The sequence below is a fragment of the Trichomycterus rosablanca genome, chromosome 8, assembly GCF_030014385.1.
Source record: "Trichomycterus rosablanca isolate fTriRos1 chromosome 8, fTriRos1.hap1, whole genome shotgun sequence".
NCBI classification, from domain to species: Eukaryota; Metazoa; Chordata; class Actinopteri; order Siluriformes; family Trichomycteridae; genus Trichomycterus; species Trichomycterus rosablanca.
In genome coordinates this window covers 2,132,516-2,152,035 of record NC_085995.1, presented here as the reverse complement: position 1 = coordinate 2,152,035, position 19,520 = coordinate 2,132,516, and the positions used below count along the sequence as shown (strand labels likewise).

The window sequence follows — 19,520 nt, the reverse complement described above, 5'->3', positions numbered from 1 at the left end:
ATCCTGCATCCAGCATCCAGCCAACCACAGTGCGCATCATCCTGCATCCAGCATCCAGCCAACCACAGTGCGCATCATCCTGCATCCAGCATCCAGCCAACCACAGTGCGCATCATCCTGCATCCTGCATCCAGCCAACCACAGTGCGCATCATCCTGCGTCCTGCATCCAGCCAACCACAGTGCGCATCATCCTGCATCCTGCATCCAGCCAACCACAGTGCGCATCATCCTGCATCCTGCATCCAGCCAACCACAGTGCGCATCATCCTGCATCCAGCATCCAGCCAACCACAGTGCGCATCATCCTGCATCCAGCATCCAGCCAACCACAGTGCGCATCATCCTGCATCCTGCATCCAGCCAACCACAGTGCGCATCATCCTGCATCCTGCATCCAGCCAACCACAGTGCGCATCATCCTGCATCCAGCATCCAGCCCACCACAGTGCGCATCATCCTGCATCCAGCATCCAGCCAACCACAGTGTGCATCATCCTGCATCCTGCATCCAGCATCCAGCCAACCACAGTGCGCATCATCCTGCACTCGGTACCCGGGTGTCGTGAACCATCAGCCATGACTCCTTCTCATCTGTAGCTGAAAAATCTCTATAGAATCCGTACAGAACTAAAAGTGTTTGGTGCACATTGAGCTGAATACGAATCTGAAGACAGAAACGTGATCGTTTGGTTGCTGATCATTTGGTTGCTGTTTTTTCGGGCAGAAATGGTGAGTCGGTGCAACATTATCAGTCTGTAATCGATTATCCAGCTGGTTAATGTACATAAGCCACTGAGATTCAGTTCATTTACTTTATTTATTGCATTTTTTTGCAGTGCAAACGCTGTCACATCTACATCTTACATACTGTATGTGCTGCATAATCAATTACTCAGGCATTACGACCTATTATGTTTATATACGATTTATTTATTTACGAGCTATCAGATAAAATAATGTAGATCAGTTTAAGTTTTTGCATGCAAAACGTTTAGTCAGTGTTAAAGTATGAAACTGAAAATGCAGCGTCAGGTGTAAATGATATAAAATTCACAATCACATCTAAATATATCATGCACAGCACAAGCTAACACAATCAGATTAATTAAAGGGACTCTGGTCAACATTTATCTGGGCAGAAATAATTGGAAAAGACAATAAATTAGAACAGATGAAACAACATGATCAAATCAAGATTTTAATATTAAGAAAACAGGATCTAAAACACAGAGCCAGGCTGGCTTGTTTACATTCCTCCTGCCACTCATCCATATACATGCGCCCAAGAGGCCTGTCATTTCACTCACTCACTTTCTTAGCCGTTTATCCACTGGAGCCTATCCCAGCTTTTCAATGGGCGCAAGGCACACAGTAACACCCTATACACACACACATTCACCTATAGGGCAATTCAGTGTCTCCAACTAACCTGACTGCATGTTTTTGGACACGGGGAGAACATGCAAACTCCACACAGAAAGGACCCAGACCGCCCCGTCTGGGGATCGAACCAAGGACCTTCTTGCTGTCAGGCAACAGTGCTACCCACCGAGCCACCGTGCCGCCCGGTCTGTCCTTTCATTTTCATTTTGTACCAAAACATTTTTGATCATGTTTGTATGTAGATGCCTGTCTGGACAATTGCACTGCTGGGGATTCGAACCCTGGACCCCAGCATTAGTGGACTTATTTATTAGTGGAATTTACTGGTGCGTTCCCCTGAGTGCCTTATTCCATCATAATTACAAATAAAAACATGGCAGACACCCTTACTAAATGGCTAAATTTTATGATATTATGGTCAAGTGTGTGTGTGTGTGTGTGTGTGTGTGTGTGTGTGTGCGCTATTAATTTATGTCTAGACTGCTGTGCCACAGAGTGTCTATGTGGGTTCGACTTTCCACCGGTGCTATCAGCCAGTCAGACGTGTATATACAGAAATGATGGGCTATGTCTGCCTGGGGAGTCAGTTGATGGCTGAGGGCTCGCAATGGATGTTACTGCAAAACAAAAGTGGTTAAATACTTAAATTATATACCAAGACAATATGCAAATATCCTATATGAATGAATCTGTATAAAAATAGAAATGTGACTATAAATGTGTTTCATTTTCTTTCATTTAGCTTCTATGTTGGATGTGCTCGTCTAATTATTAAAAAAATCATTATTATTCCTTTTGCAGCCTTATCACAGAATGATGCATACTGACAAGATTCCACTGTTTATTCTCTACAGGCCACCAGCGCTAAAAGGCCGTCGCTCGGAGCCGTGGCTCCTCGTAAGAAAACCAGTCCTAAACCAGAACTGACGGAGGAACTGAGGCAGGAGATACGAGAAGCTTTCGAACTGTTCGACACAGACGGTTCAGGATACATCGAAGTCAAGGAGCTCAAGGTGAGATCCTGAAATATGAATAACATACAGTAAGTATATTCAAGATTGCATTTTTCTTATACTGTTATGCATTTTTTCCAACCAGGTCGCCATGAGAGCGCTCGGGTTCGAGCCCAAAAAGGAGGAGATCAAGAAAACGATCGCAGAGGTGGATAAAGACGGCACCGGCAAGATTTCCTTCGATGACTTTCTTACAATCATGAGTCAAAAGATGGTAAGAGCTTGTGTCAAGTAATACCTAGTTCACACTACACGATTTTTGCCCTGATTTTCGCTCGCCGACTGGTCGGTGCTTGATTTGCCGGCGTTGATTTGCCGGCGCTCGCCGAGCACTCAGCGACTGAAGAGAGAGATTCAACTTGTCGAATATCTAGATCTGAGTTGCCCGACTGGCAGTGAGTGCTGTGTCGAACAGCCAATGAGAACGCAAGATACGGTGTGAGGGGAAACACAGGGGAGGAGTGTAAAAAGGTGGGACAGGGGCGTAATATACCAGAATACATCAGCACACACACAAGTTTTACAGTATTTCTGACCTTATCGTTCTCTACAAAACACCCACGCTGCATTGCAAACAATATTTATTAACCTCCAACTCACTTTAGAACAATCCATGCTGTTCACGTTGCCAAATCCACTCAGATTCATTTATTTTTCCTCCTTGATTTTACGCTGCACATCAGCACACAAACTTTGATCGCTCGCTACTTGTTGACGTGTATTTTTGGACGCGGTATCATTAAACCCCTCGTCACTTCTCGCATTTGTTTTCGTGACAAAACGTAGTTTGGTCGGTGATAGATGGTGTAGTGTGAAACCTGCTATCGCCAATCAGTCGTGTAGTGTGAAATACACACCGACTTGAAAGACTCCCGATTACAAGAAATCCAGTCGTGTAGTGTGAACCGTACAGCGACCCGACAACTTGGAAAGTCGTGTTAGTGTGAACTTGGCATAAGAGTGACTGTATTAAATAAAAATAAAAATATTAATCTCTCGCTGAACTCTTCAAGGCTGAGAAAGATTCCAAAGAAGAAATCCTGAAAGCTTTCCGACTGTTTGATGATGACGAAACCGGCAAGATTTCATTCCGCAACCTGAAACGAGTGGCCAAAGAGCTGGGGGAGAACCTCACCGACGAGGAGCTTCAGGTGAGAGTTTAAATAATGATAAAAACGTGTGAATTTAGATCATTAGTACAGTTGGTTTGGGTGAATGTGAACACTCAAGTGCTTGAGATGTAAGTGGCTCCACTATATTTAACAATAGAGTACACAGGCTATATTATTTTTAGGCAAAAGTTGGCAGCAGAATTACTACAAATTCCATTTTATTTTCATCGACTTTATCCTGATCAGGGTCGCAGTGGGTCACCAGTGAAACATGAGCTAGGAATACTCTATACAGGGCACCACTGCAGAGCGATTGGGTGGCTTCGGCACCCGCCTACCTTACTTTTCCCCAGGGTTCGAATTTTAGCTGTGCTATTGGCCAGTTATGCATCTGTACGGACATGATTGGCCGGAATAGCCAACGGGAGGTGAACTTGTCAGTGCGCTCTTAGTGCAGGTCCCAAGCCTGTATAGAAATAGGAGTGTTGCATCAGGAAGGGCATTCGGGCAAAGTTGTGCCAAGTCTAGTATGAGGATCAGATCCGATGTGGTGACATCTAAAGAAGGGGATACAAAATAAAACTTAATTAAACTACCAGATTTTAGTAAATTATTTTAGTAAAATTATTTGTAAGTTTGCACTTTTATCCCTGCTCTGTTTTGTATTTTTACAACAATAAGTTGCTGACTGGGCGGCACGGTGACTAAGTGGGTAGCACCGTCGCCTCACAGGCTAATTGGAGACACTGAATTGTCCTATAGGAACCTAGCCGCTGGGGTGCATAAACCAGTGCACTGTAGTGCCGTGTAGTGCCCAAGCCCGGATAAATAGGGAGGGTCGTGTCAGGAAAGGCATCCGATGTAAAAACTGCGCCAAATCAATAATGCGGATCACGATCCGCCGGCGACCCCTAACGAGAGCAGCTGAGGAAATAGATTGAAGTTGCAGACTGTAACACCACTGTGTATTAAAGTTAAATTACTTCCTGTTTTCTATCTTTTGCTTTATACTCAAAGTTTCTTAAGACTTTTCCTGCTTTAATATGATTCCTTTAGGAGATGATTGACGAGGCAGACCGGGACGGTGATGGAGAAGTGAACCAGCAAGAGTTTCTCCGTATAATGAAGAAAACGTGTTTGTACTGATTGGGTGGAATGTGGCGTTAAAGAAATACTTCAGTGTTCACAACTGAATCTGTAGCATAAAAGACAGAAAAAGAGACACATACAATCAGTTAAATGATTTTTACTTACAAAAGTCCTGTAAAATGTAGTATGTTTGCTTCAGGCTTTCTGTAAACATGCCTAGAGAAGGATTTCCCTTATAGGTATAGGTAAGTGAATGTCTGAGTGATGCCCTGCAGTGGATTCGCACCCTGCTCAGGGGTGCCTTGTACTTCAAACCCACCCAAACCCTGATCAGGATGAAGTGATTATTAATATTTGAACTGAATTAAGCTTTACGTGCTACAGATGCAGTAGGAATATGTGTTAGATTAAAATGCTGAAGTATTTCTTTATGAGGAACATGGGAGCCTCTGATTACAAAACTGCAGTTTATTGGAAATATTTTAATGATGGATGAGCACAGGGCACTGAGGATGGTAGAGTAGCATTTAAACACTATAGTATCTGTACCAGTGCTCCTACAACAGGCTCGTGGGGTGTCTGGTGCAGCCAGAAACATTTCCTTCTGCCTGCCAAGTGATCTTTTTAGGCCAAAATAAAAAGTACAGGAGTAAAAAGATAATATAAAAAGATTTGGGTAAAAGAATTAATTGATATAACAAATTTATCATGAATAGGTGGCACAGTGGGTAGCGCGGTCACCTTACAGCAAGAAAGGCCTGGGTTCGATTCCCTGGCCAGGCAGAAACTCAAACCAATATATTGATTATATTATACATACAGTAGATCAGCCATAACATTAAAACCACCTCCTTGTTTCTACACTCACTGTCCATTTTATCAGCTCCACTTACCATATAGAAGCATGGACTGTAGTCCATCTGTTTCTCTGCATGCTTTTTTTACCTGCTTTCACCCTGTTCTTCAATGGTCAGGACCACCACAGAGCAGGTATTATTTAGGTGGTGGATGATTCTCAGCACTGCAGTGACACTGACATGGTGCTGGTGTGTTAGTGTGTGTTGTGCTGGTATGAGTGGATCAGGCACAGCAGCGCTGCCGGAGTTTTTAAATACCGTGTCCACTCACTGTCCACTCTATTAGACACTCCTACCTCGTCTGTCCACCTTGTAGATGTAAAGTCAGAGACGATCGCTCATCTATTGCTGCTGTTTGAGTCGGTCATCTTCTAGACCTTCATCAGTGGTCACAGGACGCTGCCCACGGGGCGCTGTTGGCTGAATATGCTGAGAATGACCCACCACCTAAATAATACCTGCTCTGTGGTGGTCCTGTGGGGGTCCTGACCATTGAAGAACAGGGTGAAAGGGGGCTAACAAAGCATGCAGAGAAACAGATGGACTACAGTCAGTAATTGTAGAACTACAAAGTGCTTCTATATGGTAAGTGGAGCTGATAAAGTGGACAGCGTGTAGAAACAAGGAGGTGGTTTTAATGTAATGGCTGATTGGTGTATATTAAAGATGAACAATTTATATATTGATATACGAATATTAATATAAAGAAAATGTATATTAAAAATGTCCTAAGGGTAGTAAAATGCATGATTTTTGTACCTTTTGTGCGTGTCATGGACCTCAGACGAAGTGTAAGTTTTTTAGATACTATATCATCATACATGACTAGTATGAACACTTGTAAAATACATACTAAAGGTAAAAAGTCGTTCCCTTGAGGGTCAAACCCAGGCAACATGGAAAGATCATTTGTAGTCGTCGTATTTTTCCATTTAAAACCAAGTATTTCCACAGAAACTTTAACGTCAAGCTTTTCACCCTAATTTGTGCACCCGTGTTGCTTTCTGTCGTGCCTACAGTGGCCTTGGTGGCTCATATCAATACCGTCTGTAGCACCGAGCCTCGAGCGATGGGTTGTTTTAGCTATTACGAATATTTAGCTCGATTGTGCTGCTTGTTATTCCCGGGACTGAAATTTCAGGGAGTTTTATGGTGAAGTTGTGAAGTTGTTGTTCCGATCCCACCGTGTGCCTGAGCTTTGAATAGATCCGCTTCTATTTTCTTGTGGCTGTATTTCTTCACTTTGTATGAAATTTGTCCTGTTTGTACCGTCTGATCTTAAACGTGTAATCGATGTTTTATACAGATAAGATTCACTGTAGAATTAAAGTGTAAATCAAAGCACGTCAAGCTGTTTTTTTTTTTTTACATCTCTGGGTGTGATTTCTTCTGTAGAGCAACTTTAGGGAAGCTGTAATGGATTTCCAGCAAAAGCATTAAATAAGGAACAGGGATTTTAATCAGAGTCGCCCACAGTGGCCACCCAAACACAGTATTTATTTATTTTTTAATTTTCTATTTTTCCCACAATTTCATCCCGATCTAGTCGTGTCCAGTTACCCTGATTGCGTCCTCTATACTGATTCGACCCTTCACCGCTGACTGAGGACGCCTCTCAACTGACATACGCCCCCTCCGGCACGTACAGTCAGTACAGACTGCATTTCTCACCTGTGTACGGAGGGCCACACCCCCATCAGCATTTTTCCTCAGCCCTGTGCAGGCGCCATCAGTCAGCCAGCAGGGGCCGCAGTCGCACCAGTTATTAGGACCTATGATCCGACTTTTTACCCCTATGAACAACAGCCAATCGTCGTTCATGCCGCCCAGCCCAGTCGAAAGGCAGAGCCGAGATTCGATACGACGTATTCGAAACCCCAACGCTGGTGCGCTACCGTACTTTACCGCTGCGCCACCTGAGCGGCTCCAAACGCATTATTGATTGATTTACTTTATTTATATATGGAAAAAGTATTTATAAAAACATCTCAGGACAGAAGAAAATACAAACATTAAAATCACATTGAAAGGACACGATAAAACAAGACAGACGAAATAATTCAAGTCACATTAACAACATGTCAGTTCACATTATCTTAGAAAACAAACAAACAGGTAGTTAAAGTCTGGATTGTGTTGAGGTACGCAGGAGCAGCAAGACTGACCATGAATGATATACCATCAAAAGTCTGACTGGTAGCACCCAGACGTCAGCTCTGACTGAGGCGCGTCTTACTAGCAAAGTCGGCGCTGAGCTTCCTCATCACGTCGGCGTGACTCTGACCCGTCAGCTCCTGTCGTACCGTACCGTAGTTCTCCTTCACGAAGTTGGCGAACGGCGTGGGGCCGCGTGGTTTGGACGGGGTGAGCAGGACCAGCTGGCCTGTGCAGAGCGCGCACACGAACTTCTGCGTGTCCAGGGACTTGGAGTGGCGTCCAATCCTGGAGATAAACACAGTCGGAGCTTCATTGTAATTAAGCATCAGAGCCTTAATGACATTGTTTGAGGATTTCAAGACCTAAAATATCAAGGTACGTGATGAATTATGGCCAGGTTGCTAAAAAAAACTTTACTTGTATGCTTGGAACGCGAAACTGTACACAAATATAGGATCGACTTCCTGTCCTTGCATACGATACATGTGCAAACTGAGCCTGGATAGCATTGTGATGGCTTGATACGCAATATACAGTAATATACAGCGGTGACACATGCTAGCACACCAGTGCGGACATCTCGAACTCGCCAGTTAGAATCTCAGTTATGCTACTGGCAGGCTGGGCACCCATACAGACAATGATTGAGTCTGACAGTGGAAGGGCCTGAGAGGATTCCCTATAACTGCTGCAATTACGCCCTCCACTGGCTGATCTACGATGCCTGAACAGAGACGGGAGACATAGGAGACTCTGTGCGCGATACGGATCTCCGTATGATCCCGCCTGGTTAATTTATTTTCTTTTATTATATTATTAGGATTTTAACGTCACACTTTGGTTACATTCATGCCAGTACAGGTAGTTACTGCTTACACAAGATTCATCAGTTTAAGTGTTTAATGTCAAACACAGTCATGGACAATTTTGGATGAGGAATAAAGAAACCCACACAGACACGGGGAGAACATGCAAACTCCAATCGAACCCAGGACCTTCTTGCTGTGAGGCGAGACTGCTGTGCCGCACAATCCGCCTGGTTCAATAGAAAAGAAGTGGTCGGCTACTGCACGTGTGACTAACGTGCATCCTTTCATGGTCAGGAGTGGAGGACTGAAGCCGTAGAGGAAGCAAAATGTGATCGGGTAATTGGATATGACTAAACAAGGAGAGAAATTGAGGGGGGAAAAGAAAGTTAATTAATTAATCTAATTAATAACTGCCATAACTGTAGGAGAAACCGGTCCCGCCATGACCCTAACCAGGATAACCCTCATGGAATGTAAGGTAAGAACGACACTCACATGTTTTTACAGCGGTTGCACTGGTACTGGTACTTATAATTGATGTCGTAGCTGTGGCAGCGGGTAACCATGGGCAGCTCGGGGTGAGCCAGCGTGGCTTTACGCGCGTAGATCTTCCAGAAGGGTCCGTGCCCGTCTCGGACGTTATTGATCAGCCAGGTGGCAGCGTGGCACATTTCATGAACCAGCGTGTCCCGTAATCGATCTGCACAGAGAGACAGAAATATCAGCTATGAGCTACGAGGAGCGCGTACAGAACCTCGTCTAAACTCTGATCAGGAATGAAATCGTGTGTAACAGATACCTGCGGAGTCACAGACTTTCACCGACAACTCGATACGAGCGTAACGTTGTCCAGTGACGCGTTCCTGCCCGGTGATGCAATATCCTGCGGTCTTCCTCATTTTGGTGTTCCATTTGATGGACATGTCAGTAGGCAGCTGAAAAAAATATTAAATATATATATACAAGCATAGTAAGAGTGCTTGATTAGCTTAGTAAATATAAAAAAAAAAAGAAGAATTATTTTCTTTTTTTGCATCAATACGAGGGATCCATCACTTTTCTACACAGTCGCCTCCTGATGCATTTTTGCAGCGTCGTACCAACTTTTTAATGCCGTCATGGTTGAGCGCGTAGCCACTGATGCGCCGCTGCTTTCACATCATCACATGAAAATCTTCTTCCCCTTAAAGCTTCTCTGAGCGTCCAAAAAGGTGCAAATCAGATGGAGCTAAATCCGGACTCAGACAGGACCGACTCCTCCTCCGACTCCTCCTCCTCCTCCTACTACACCCTCACCGCTTATAACCAAAATAAAAGTGCTGGAACTTTTTGAGAATCCCTCGTATGTAAAACAAAAAGGTGACCAAATGTAAGGCTTAGTCACCTGGTTAAAAAGAACTAACGGCATCTGCTCACCTTGCTCTCGAACACACTGCTGTTATAAAGCCGGTACAGTTTGCTGGTGAGCTCCTCCTTGTTCTGCTTAAAGCTTCGGCAGTACACAGAGGTGGGGTCGGACAGAGACGTCAGAAAACAGCCCGGCGTTTTACAGCCCGCCACTCTGTCGGAGAAACACAAAACTAATTCAGCATCACTGAATCACCAAGTTCACACTAACACGACTTTCCGAGTCGTCGGGTCGCTGTACGGTTCACACTACACGACTGGATCTCTTGTAATCGGGAGTCTTTCAGGTCGGTGTGTATTTCACACTACACGACTGATCGGCGATAGGGGGTCACGCACTACACCATCTATCACCAACTGGAATCGCAGGCGAGCTTCTCTGCTCTCACAAACTACGTTCTGTCACGAAAACAAACGCGAGAAGTGACGAGGGGTTTAACGATAGCACGTCCAAAAATACACGTCAACAAGTAGCGAGCGTTCAAAGTTTGTGCGCTGATGTGTGAAATACTGTAAAACGTGTGTGTGTGCTGATGTATTCTGATATAAACTATATTACACCCCTGTCCCACCTGTTTACACTCCTCTCCTGTGTTTCCCCTCACACCGTATCTCGCGTTCTCATTGGCTGTTCGACACCGCACTCATTGCCAATTGTGCGACTCAGATCCAGATATTTGACGAGTTAGATATACTTCTTCAGTCGCCGAGCCGCTCGGATCGAGTAGTTCGCACACAGCGATCGAGAGCCGAGTTTCGATCACCGAGCGAACGCCGAGTCGCTCCCTAGCTGCGACCGGTCAGCGAGCAAAAGTCAGGGCAAAAATCGTGTAGTGTGAACCAGGCATTACTCGTATCAGAACCAGCCAACGACTGAGATCAAATAACCTGCAGGACCTACCTGCTGCTGGGTCCTCCTCGCGGCTCAGTCTGGCTGACAGGCCTGCTCACGGGGAGCTGTGCTGGAGTTTTATTCACGTAGGATCCTTTAAGTGGCCGTCCGTCTCGTTCCTTCTGTACCCTCACGGACGGAGTCACGCGAGCTGCTCCGACTTTAGGCTCTATAGAATATAAAATGAGGCTCCCAGTAACCAAGGCAGCTTCTAATTTTAACGAATTACCCATTTTTCGGGTCGTGTTACCGCTGGTTCAATAACAATGATAATAATAATAATAATATTTTATTACCTGAAGGTTGTGGAGAAGCGTTTGTGCTGCTGCTCCCCAGCTTCTGGTTCTTCCTGATGCGGTCGAGTAAGGACTGGAACTCATCGTCCGAGCTGCCCGTGTCTTCGCGCCACCTGCTTCGCGTGGGGGGAGCCGAGGCCGGAGCGGGCGAGTGAACGGAAGCCGTGGTGAGGGGCGATGGAACGTACGGGGTGGTTTTGGGTTTATTTTCTTTAGGTGGGGGGTCCTTTTCCTGTGAGGACGGCCGACTGTGGCGGGTCCTCCACGTGCTCTTGATCACGATGTCGCCGTCGTCGTCCGAGTCACTGAGAAACACGGGGGAGTTGAACTGAGGAGGGGGCGGCTTCTCCAGCTTAGGGGCAGGCTTGGGGGTCGGCTTGGGGGTCTTCGGGTTGGCTGTGTATAAACAAACGCCACTGCTATTAGTTATTCTGCCCAAACTTGAGTTGGTTTAAATATTTAACATCATTTTTGGACAAAAAAGCCTGGAAACCAAAATTCCATTTATTCTAAAGGTGCTGAATGTGGTTAAGGTGAGGGCTCTGTGTAAATCAGACCTCATCTTTGAACCTTGGACCCTGATTTGTACACGCAGGACCTTGTTAGAAGCATATAATTCATTTATTTACCTATTTGCTGGGTTTTAACACCATGTTTAACACATACACCAATCAGCCATAACATTAAAACCACCTCCTTGTTTCTACACTCACTGTCCATTTTATCAGCTCCACTTACTATATAGAAGCACTTTGTAGTTCTACAATTACTGACTGTAGTCCATCTGTTTCTCTGCATGCTTTATTAACCCCCTTTCACGCTGTTCTTCAATGGTCAGGACCCCCACCGGACCACCACAGAGCAGGTATTATTTAGGTGGTGGATCATTCTCAGCACTGCAGTGACACTGACGTGGTGGTGGTGTGTTAGTGTGTGTTGTGCTGGAGTTTTTAAACACCTCACTGTCACTGCTGGACTGAGAATAGTCCACCAACCAAAAACACCCAGCCAACAGCGCCCCGTGGGCAGCGTCCTGTGACCACTGATGAAGGTCTAGAAGATGACCGACTCAAACAGCAGCAATAGATGAGCGATCGTCTCTGACTTTACATCTACAAGGTGGACCGACTAGGTAGGAGTGTCTAAATAGAGTGGACAGTGAATGGACATGGTGTTTAAAAACTCCAGCAGCGCTGCTGTGTCTGATCCACTCATACCAGCACAACACACACTAACACACCACCACCATGTCAGTGTCACTGCAGTGCTGAGAATCATCCACCACCTAAATAATACCTGCTCTGTGGTGGTCCTGTGAGAGGGTGAAAGGGGGCTAACAAAGTATGCAGAGAAACAGATGGACTACAGTCAGTAATTGTAGAACTACAAAGTGCTTCTATATGGTACGTGGAGCTGATAAAATGGAAAAGGAGGTGGTTTTAATGTTATGGCTGATCGGTGTATAGTGCATAAGCAAAGAGAAACGAAGTAATTACCTTTATTAGTCGGGGGTTTCTTTTGCTCTATGACAAAGTCGTCGTCGGAGGAGAGGTCGTCCACTATGAACTGTTTAAGGCTGTAAAAAGGAAATAAAGTTTTGGATCTATTAAATCAAGAACAACACAGTGTACAAGAAATGTATTCCGGTCCTGATATCATCATAAGTTACTGTAGTATAAAGCAGGTTGTTCAAACTAAGAGACCCAGGTAACACAAACGACGCATCAAAACAAAACACAAAACGAAATATACTTCATTAATAATAAAGGTGGCGATCTGGTCCCACTGTGGTAATTTATTACCGGGCTGCACAGATAGAATAAATAATTAGAGATCTACAAGAGCAATTAAATTTCCAAAACTCTTAAGGTGTTATTGTCTCTTATCACCACCAGGTGGGAGCGTCTCATTGCTGCGAAAAAAACTCAGGATTCACACTGATTTTCCATTCTACAGTTAATCTATTTTAAATCCTCCCGCCCCCCCGCCAGTCTGTGAAATTATATCTTATATGAAATGGTCTGTGGTGCAGAAAAGGTTGGGGACCACTGGTTTACAAGATCTAACATAAAGCCTCCACACGGGGGCGTTCGAGTACAAGTTAATTGTGTTTACGTGCCTGTTAAAATTGCGTCAACAGATTTTTTTTGGTTTGAAACCCTGGTATAAAGTATAAAACTATTAATTTGTTCATCTTCAGTAGCTACTTCATCCTTATCAGAAAATATTGGGACAGCATGGAAAACACAAATAAAAAAAAAGCGGTGTTTGTTACATTTACTGGGACTTTTATTTGTGTGCAGACAGTAAAAACCCGAGATATTTCTTGTTTTATCTGATCAGATTCATTTCATTTGTTAGTTTACATATTTTGAGCAGATAAAAAAACCTCCCGAGCCGATTTTAAACCCAGGTCTCAAGCATTCGGGTGCCAACCAGCCAAATTACCAGTAACTCAGTAAAAAGTGCTAAAGTGAGTGGTTCATATTATTATTTATTTATTTTATTAGGATTTTAACCTCATGTTTTACACACTTAGGTTACATTCATGACAGGGGGACAGCAAGAAGGGCGGTCTGGGTCCTTTCTGTGCGGAGTTGCATGTTCTCCCCGTGTCTGTGTGGGTTTCCTTAGTATCTCTAATTCACCTCACTTGCACAGCTTTGTACTGTGGGAGGAAACCGGAACTCACGGAGGAAACCCACAGAGACACGGGGAGAACATGCAAACCCAGAGCGCTCCACCTGGGAACCAAACCAAGGAGCTTCTTGCTGTGAGGCGACAGTGCTACTCACCGAGCCACCGCGGTTCATATTATTATAAATCTTTTGTATATTTCTACCAACCTGTCGTCACTGCCACTCACAGACTGAGGCCTGGGTTTAGCCTTTGGTGTTTTCACCTGGTTCAGGACTACAAGAGAAAATGATTATAAATTAATAATCTGTTTAACACAAACAAGCATGATGTTAATAATCAACACAATAAAAACGACTCACATTTCTCAAACTCATCATCACTGTCTGATGATATAATGGGAACCTGCTCCCTGAAAGAGAAAATATGCTCAGTGTGTCGGTCCTGAATTAAAATTCTTTTACTGTTTCAGACAGTCGGATCTGCACTGTTATCCGATTATGATTGACTATGATGATAATAAACAAACGAAAGCTTTTCTGACCTTGCTTTCTTGGCAGATGAGATTTGTCTGCAGGGAGGTTTGGGAGTTGCCTTCGCAGCCAGAACTACAAAAAAACAAACATATTTACGTTTTATTAATGTTATTCTGGTATTTCCAGCAATCCAGACATGAATATTATATCTAAATCTAATATTTATTTGTAAATATTATATAAAACAATATGTATTTGTATGCAGACAGTCCTCACTTAACAACCGAGCTCCGTTCCTATGACCAGGTCGTCAAGCAAATTGGTCAACATTTATTTATTTGTTATTTATTAGGATTTTAACGTCATATTTTACACACTGGTTGCATTCATGACAGGACGGGTAGTTACTGGTTCAAGTTCAATATCAAACCCAGTCATGGACAATTTTATATATCAATTCAGCTCACTTGCACGTCTTTGTACTGTGGGAGGAAACCCACACAGACACGGGGAGAACATGCAAACTCCACACAGAAAGGACCCGGAGCGCCCCACCTGGGAATTGAATCGAGGATCTTCTTGCTTTGAGGTGACCGTGCTACCCAACGAGCCACAACTGGTCAATAAGTGAGAGTTTTTATTTCACCTGAATAAAAAAAAAGCTCTGAAGGAAATTTACTGCACAATAAACTATAAATTTAGAGAAGATATGATGTAAGTGTAGTGAACACCAACCGACTGCAGAAATGAGACTGAAACTGAGTGACGCAAATTCTTGCATAGAAGACAATACCGTCTGGGCGTGAGTCTGAGCGGTCATTAAACATGCAGGTCGTTAAGTCACGAGCGTCTGTATAAGGGTTAATGAAAGAGTTTGGACATAACTGGTTAATATAGTGTTTATTAGGGACGTTTATACTTACAAAAATAGTCAAACACCACAATTTGTTGCACAATATATACAGATCAGGCATAACATTATGACCACCTTCCTAATATTGTGTTGGTCCCCCTTTTGCTGCCCCATACGCAACAACCTGTGATGCCCTGTGTATTCTGACACCTTTCTATCAGAACCAGCATGAACTTCTCCAGCAGTTTGAGCTACAGCTGCTCGTGCATCACAGAGCCTTGGCCGCCCATGACCCCGTTGTTCCTTCCTTGGACCACTTCTGATAGATACTGACCACTGCAGACCGGGAACACCCAACAAGAGCTGCAGTTTTGGAGATGCTCTGACCCAGTCATCTAGCCGTCACAATTTGGCCCTCAGATCCTCACGCTCGCCCATTTTTCCTGCTTCTAACATCAACTTTGAGGATAATAAAATGTTCACTTGCTGCATAATATCCCCCCCACTAACAGGTGCCGTGATGAAGAGATAATCAGTGTTATTCACTTCACTTGTCAGTAGTCATAATGTTATGCCTTATCGGTGTATGTATGTCATTGACGTCGTGTTCAGTTATTATTTCTGCGTCATAAAATGTGATTACGTTTTGTTAAACAGGGCCATCATTTTGGATGAGGACTCACTTCGATCGAAATCTTCATCGCTGGAGTCCAGCAGTGCCTGGTTCGAGTGCACGTTTCTGTTTCCGTGCTGATTCTCCTTTTCCGAGCCGTCACTGTCAGACAGAAACGACGACTCTTTCCTTAGCGTGGGCTCCGTGTCCGGGCTGATCACGGCATCATGTCTGCTCTTTAAACTCTTACTCAACTGTGAGGGGGAAGCGAGAGGACTCGGGGTCAGTGTCAGTTTCCATACAACACAAGATGATGAGAAGTTTGTTCAGGATTAAATGTTGTACAGGAATAATTCATCATATGACCATATTATCACACTGGAAATTCCAATGTACTGGTATCAAAGCTGACAGATGCAATTCCTCAACCTCCCCATCCCTAATAAATATAGCCTGATGATCAGCATTACACACAATGCATGTTAAACTGACTCACATGATGCTTAACAATTCTGTCCTTCATGTTTGTTTACATTATTTGTTACATAATAATTTGCTAAACATAAGCCAGTGCACCTTTATTAAGAGTAAATACCTCCTCTGCAGCTCGATCCAGAGCTCCAGGTTTATCCCAGCCCAGTTTCTGTGCCACTCTCTCAAACAGTCGCTGAGTACCGGGCTCCATCACTCTGCACCAAAAACAAAAAACCAGGTTCAATTCCACACTTACTATACAGCAGCAACAAGTAAATACAGCGGTGCCTTGAGTTTCAAGGTATTTTTTCCTATAAGGATGTTTGGGAAACCTGTTAATGCGTCCATGGTCCCAAGGAACTGCATATACGTGTATTTTAGGCTCATGTAAAATAATGAGGTTGTTTTTGACACTTAAATAACACAAATATAATATAAACACACTGAAATAAAACGCTAATTCTTACAATTTCTCAGAAGCTGGAGCTGTAACACAAGTTTAAAAGTGAAACAGGGAGGAAAATCCAGATGAACACAGATACATGTGGAGCCGTAACCCTGGATCTGACGCTTATTCCATTACACGTTGAGTCTAAGAGTACAAATTTCTCCACAAAGGGCATCGAGTTTCAAACACTTCGAATTTAGGGGGCGTTGAGTTACCAGGTCCAGTATTCAGTCCAATATTCACAGGGTTCAAATCAGATACTAAACTAAAAACCTGACTTTTAAGATTACGTATTAAATTGCTTTCAGTACAAGGTCCAAACTGCTAAACAATATGGATGTAAATGAGTACAAATTTTAAAAAGCCAAAGATAAAGAGACGTGTTTATACAACTATGAAGTGAAACACTGAAGTAAAATAAATAATAAAACAACATTTTAAAAATCTGGAGAGGAAACAGTGCTGATCACCTGTTTTTGTGTGTCTGCTCAATACAGCTGGTTTACAGGTTTTGGAAAATGGATTTAACTGTAGATCAACTTAATCAGCTTAACCAGAATCCGCTTAAGAAATCTTTTTGACATGTATACACTGTATTTCAATGTTTTATATTCTTTTTGTGTTATTTTCAAAGCTGATTCTTACAATTTCTAAGAACCTCGAGCTGTAACAAGTTTAAAAGTGAAACAGGGAGGAAAATCCAGATAAACACAGATACATGTGGAGCTTTTAGAGGGGAAATTGGATTTAACTGTAGATGAGTATTATCAGTGTAATCACAGAGCTCAAACATTCACCTACGAATAATGAAACTACATTTACAAGAACATGTACACCGATCAGCCATAACATTAAAACCACCTCCTTGTTTCTACACTCACTGTCCATTTTATCAGCTCCACTTACCATATAGAAGCACTTTGTAGTTCTACAATTACTGACTGTAGTCCAGCTGTTTCTCTACATGCTTTGTTACCCCCATTTCATGCTGTTCTTCAATGGTCAGGACCCCCACAGGACCACCACAGAGCAGGTATTATTTAGGTGGTGGATGATTCTCAGCACTGCAGTGACACTGACATGGTGGTGGTGTGTTAGTGTGTGTTGTGCTGGTATGAGTGGATCTGATAGAGTTTTTAAACACCTCACTGTCACTGCTGGACTGAGAATAATCCACCAACCAAAAATATCCAGCCGACAGCGCACCGATGGGCAGCGTCCTGTGAGCACTGATGAAGGTCTAGAAGATGAGCGACTCAAACAGCAGCAATAGATGAGCGATCATCTCTGACTTTACATCTACAAGGTGGACCAACTAGGTAGGAGTGTCTAATAGAGTGGACAGTGAGTGGACACGGTGTTTAAAAACTCCAGCAGCACTGCTGTGTCTGATCCACTCGTAGCAGCACAACACACACTAACACACCACCACCATGTCAGTGTCACTGCAGTGCTGAGAATGATCCACCACCTAAATAATACCTGCTCTGTGGTGGTCCTGTGGGGGTCCTGACCTTTGAAGAACAGCATGAAATGGGGCTAACAAAGCATGCAGAGAAACAGATGGACTACAGTCAGTAATTGTAGAACTACAAAGTGCTTCTATATGATAAGCGGAGCTGATAAAATGGACAGTGAGTGTAGAAACAAGGAGGTGGTTTTAATGTTATGGCTGATCGGTGTATAAAACCCTAAATCCAGGTTAAAGAATCTGGACACCCCTGATCAAATGATCAAATTTTCATATATATACAAATAAACTTGCCTTGCCTATTGTTTTAAATATATCGCATTTAACAAATATACATCTTCATATATAAACATATTTTTAAATAAAGTATTTTTAACAAAGTGTTCGTTTATTTTTAACACAAGAAAGTCAACAAAACACGATGTGTCCAGTTGTTTTTGCCCAATATTGTATTTTTCTCCATTACATTTTACTATATAATATATCCTAATTTATTTTTATGCTATTAGAAAGCAATTTAATATAAATAAATCCCATAATAAGATCATAATTAAATAAAAACGTGTTTGATTGTAATGGTAGTAACGCTGTTTAAAGGTAAAGCTAATGTTTGTTAGCTTGATACTTTACCTAGTCTGTCAAAAACACATTAAACGTATTTAACCAAACTAAACTAAACTAAAGATTATTAATACTCTATAAAATAAAACACTTTACCTCTTTTAAACGAGCAAATTCCCCTAAAAACAAGCAATTTTAATCCAAAACATCTAAAACTGAACCTCAAGCATAAAAACAAAGCAGAACCGAGGATTCAAATCTCCCTGTCCGGAAACGGTCACCCAGCTATGACAACAAGGCCGCGATTCAATCTGCATCGATCATCCCTATTCCCTAGTCCCTACGAAGTGTACACAAATCGGTGAGCGCTACTTAAATTCAATTCAAAGGAATATAATCAAAGCAGCAATTGGATTTAAAACGCAGTTTTTAGTATTACATTATAATTATTTTAATCTAATCGTAATAAAGTAATAATATTATGCAGTGTTTGATATTTACATGACATTTAGAAGGAAAAAAACAGATGACTGTAAACGGCATTTTTCTTTGAAAGTAAAAATATGGTAAATATGGTAAATAATCTCTGGAGTTTATTTATTTTGTTTATTTCAAAAAGTATAGTTGTGAAGGATCTTTATTTATCAAATAAATACTTTTCCACACTTTGCTGCCGCTAAAAACGACCCTACAAAGGGGACTCAACAAGTGCACTACATAGGGACGACAACCTCAGTTTGGACCACAACCCAATTTTACAGTGACTGGCGCCACCTAGTAACTACCTTGTTGTATTAACTTTCTTAACCTTACATACAGTATTTATGATTTATACAATGTTAATTATGTTAAATTATCTACAACGTCAAATAACTTACATTCAGGTTGGTCACATATTACATTAACCTGTACAGTCAAATTGCAGTTCTGTACCTTGTTGGTTGGTGCTAAAACACACAAATGAGGTTCT

At 42.8% G+C, this 19,520-nt stretch overlaps 2 protein-coding genes across 3 annotated transcripts; one reads left to right on the top strand and one right to left on the bottom strand.

The window, feature by feature from the left end:
• The first annotated feature begins 659 nt into the window (after positions 1-659).
• On the top strand, positions 660-4,725 carry cetn2 (centrin, EF-hand protein, 2). The gene is made up of 5 exons (XM_063000348.1): positions 660-731; positions 2,240-2,398; positions 2,484-2,612; positions 3,412-3,549; positions 4,567-4,725. The coding sequence occupies exons 1-5, from the start codon at positions 729-731 to the stop codon at positions 4,654-4,656; spliced, it is 519 nt and encodes a 172-aa protein (XP_062856418.1). The 5' UTR covers positions 660-728; the 3' UTR covers positions 4,657-4,725.
• Positions 4,726-6,906: 2,181 nt separating this feature from the next.
• Positions 6,907-18,791, bottom strand: gcna (germ cell nuclear acidic peptidase). 2 transcript variants are annotated; one of them, XM_063000327.1, is made up of 13 exons: positions 18,707-18,791; positions 16,192-16,285; positions 15,667-15,850; positions 14,199-14,262; positions 14,017-14,066; positions 13,864-13,930; positions 12,514-12,593; positions 11,018-11,413; positions 10,731-10,890; positions 9,839-9,983; positions 9,222-9,357; positions 8,918-9,122; positions 6,907-7,898 (listed from the first exon to the last, which is right to left on the bottom strand). In XM_063000327.1, exons 2-13 carry the CDS (start codon positions 16,279-16,281, stop codon positions 7,667-7,669), a joined length of 1,809 nt encoding a protein of 602 aa, XP_062856397.1. In that variant the 5' UTR covers positions 16,282-16,285; positions 18,707-18,791; the 3' UTR covers positions 6,907-7,666. The 2 variants fall into 2 exon arrangements, with proteins under 2 accessions (XP_062856397.1, XP_062856398.1); XM_063000328.1 differs by lacking the exons at positions 15,667-15,850; positions 16,192-16,285; positions 18,707-18,791 and adding an exon at positions 14,866-14,942.
• Between the last annotated feature and the right edge of the window lie 729 nt (positions 18,792-19,520).

Excerpts from the sequence above, each read along its gene's own strand:
- gcna (XM_063000327.1), bottom strand. The coding sequence starts at position 16,281 with ATGGAGCCCGGTACTCAGCGACTGTTTGAGAGAGTGGCACAGAAACTG. Across the intron at positions 12,594-13,863 it reads GTGAGTGGCAGTGACGACAG|CCTTAAACAGTTCATAGTGG; the intron begins GTTGGTAGAAAT and ends TCCTTTTTACAG. Across the intron at positions 10,891-11,017 it reads CGCTTCTCCACAACCTTCAG|AGCCTAAAGTCGGAGCAGCT; the intron begins GTAATAAAATAT and ends TATATTCTATAG.
- cetn2 (XM_063000348.1), top strand. Across the intron at positions 2,399-2,483 it reads TCGAAGTCAAGGAGCTCAAG|GTCGCCATGAGAGCGCTCGG; the intron begins GTGAGATCCTGA and ends TTTTCCAACCAG. Across the intron at positions 3,550-4,566 it reads TCACCGACGAGGAGCTTCAG|GAGATGATTGACGAGGCAGA; the intron begins GTGAGAGTTTAA and ends TGATTCCTTTAG.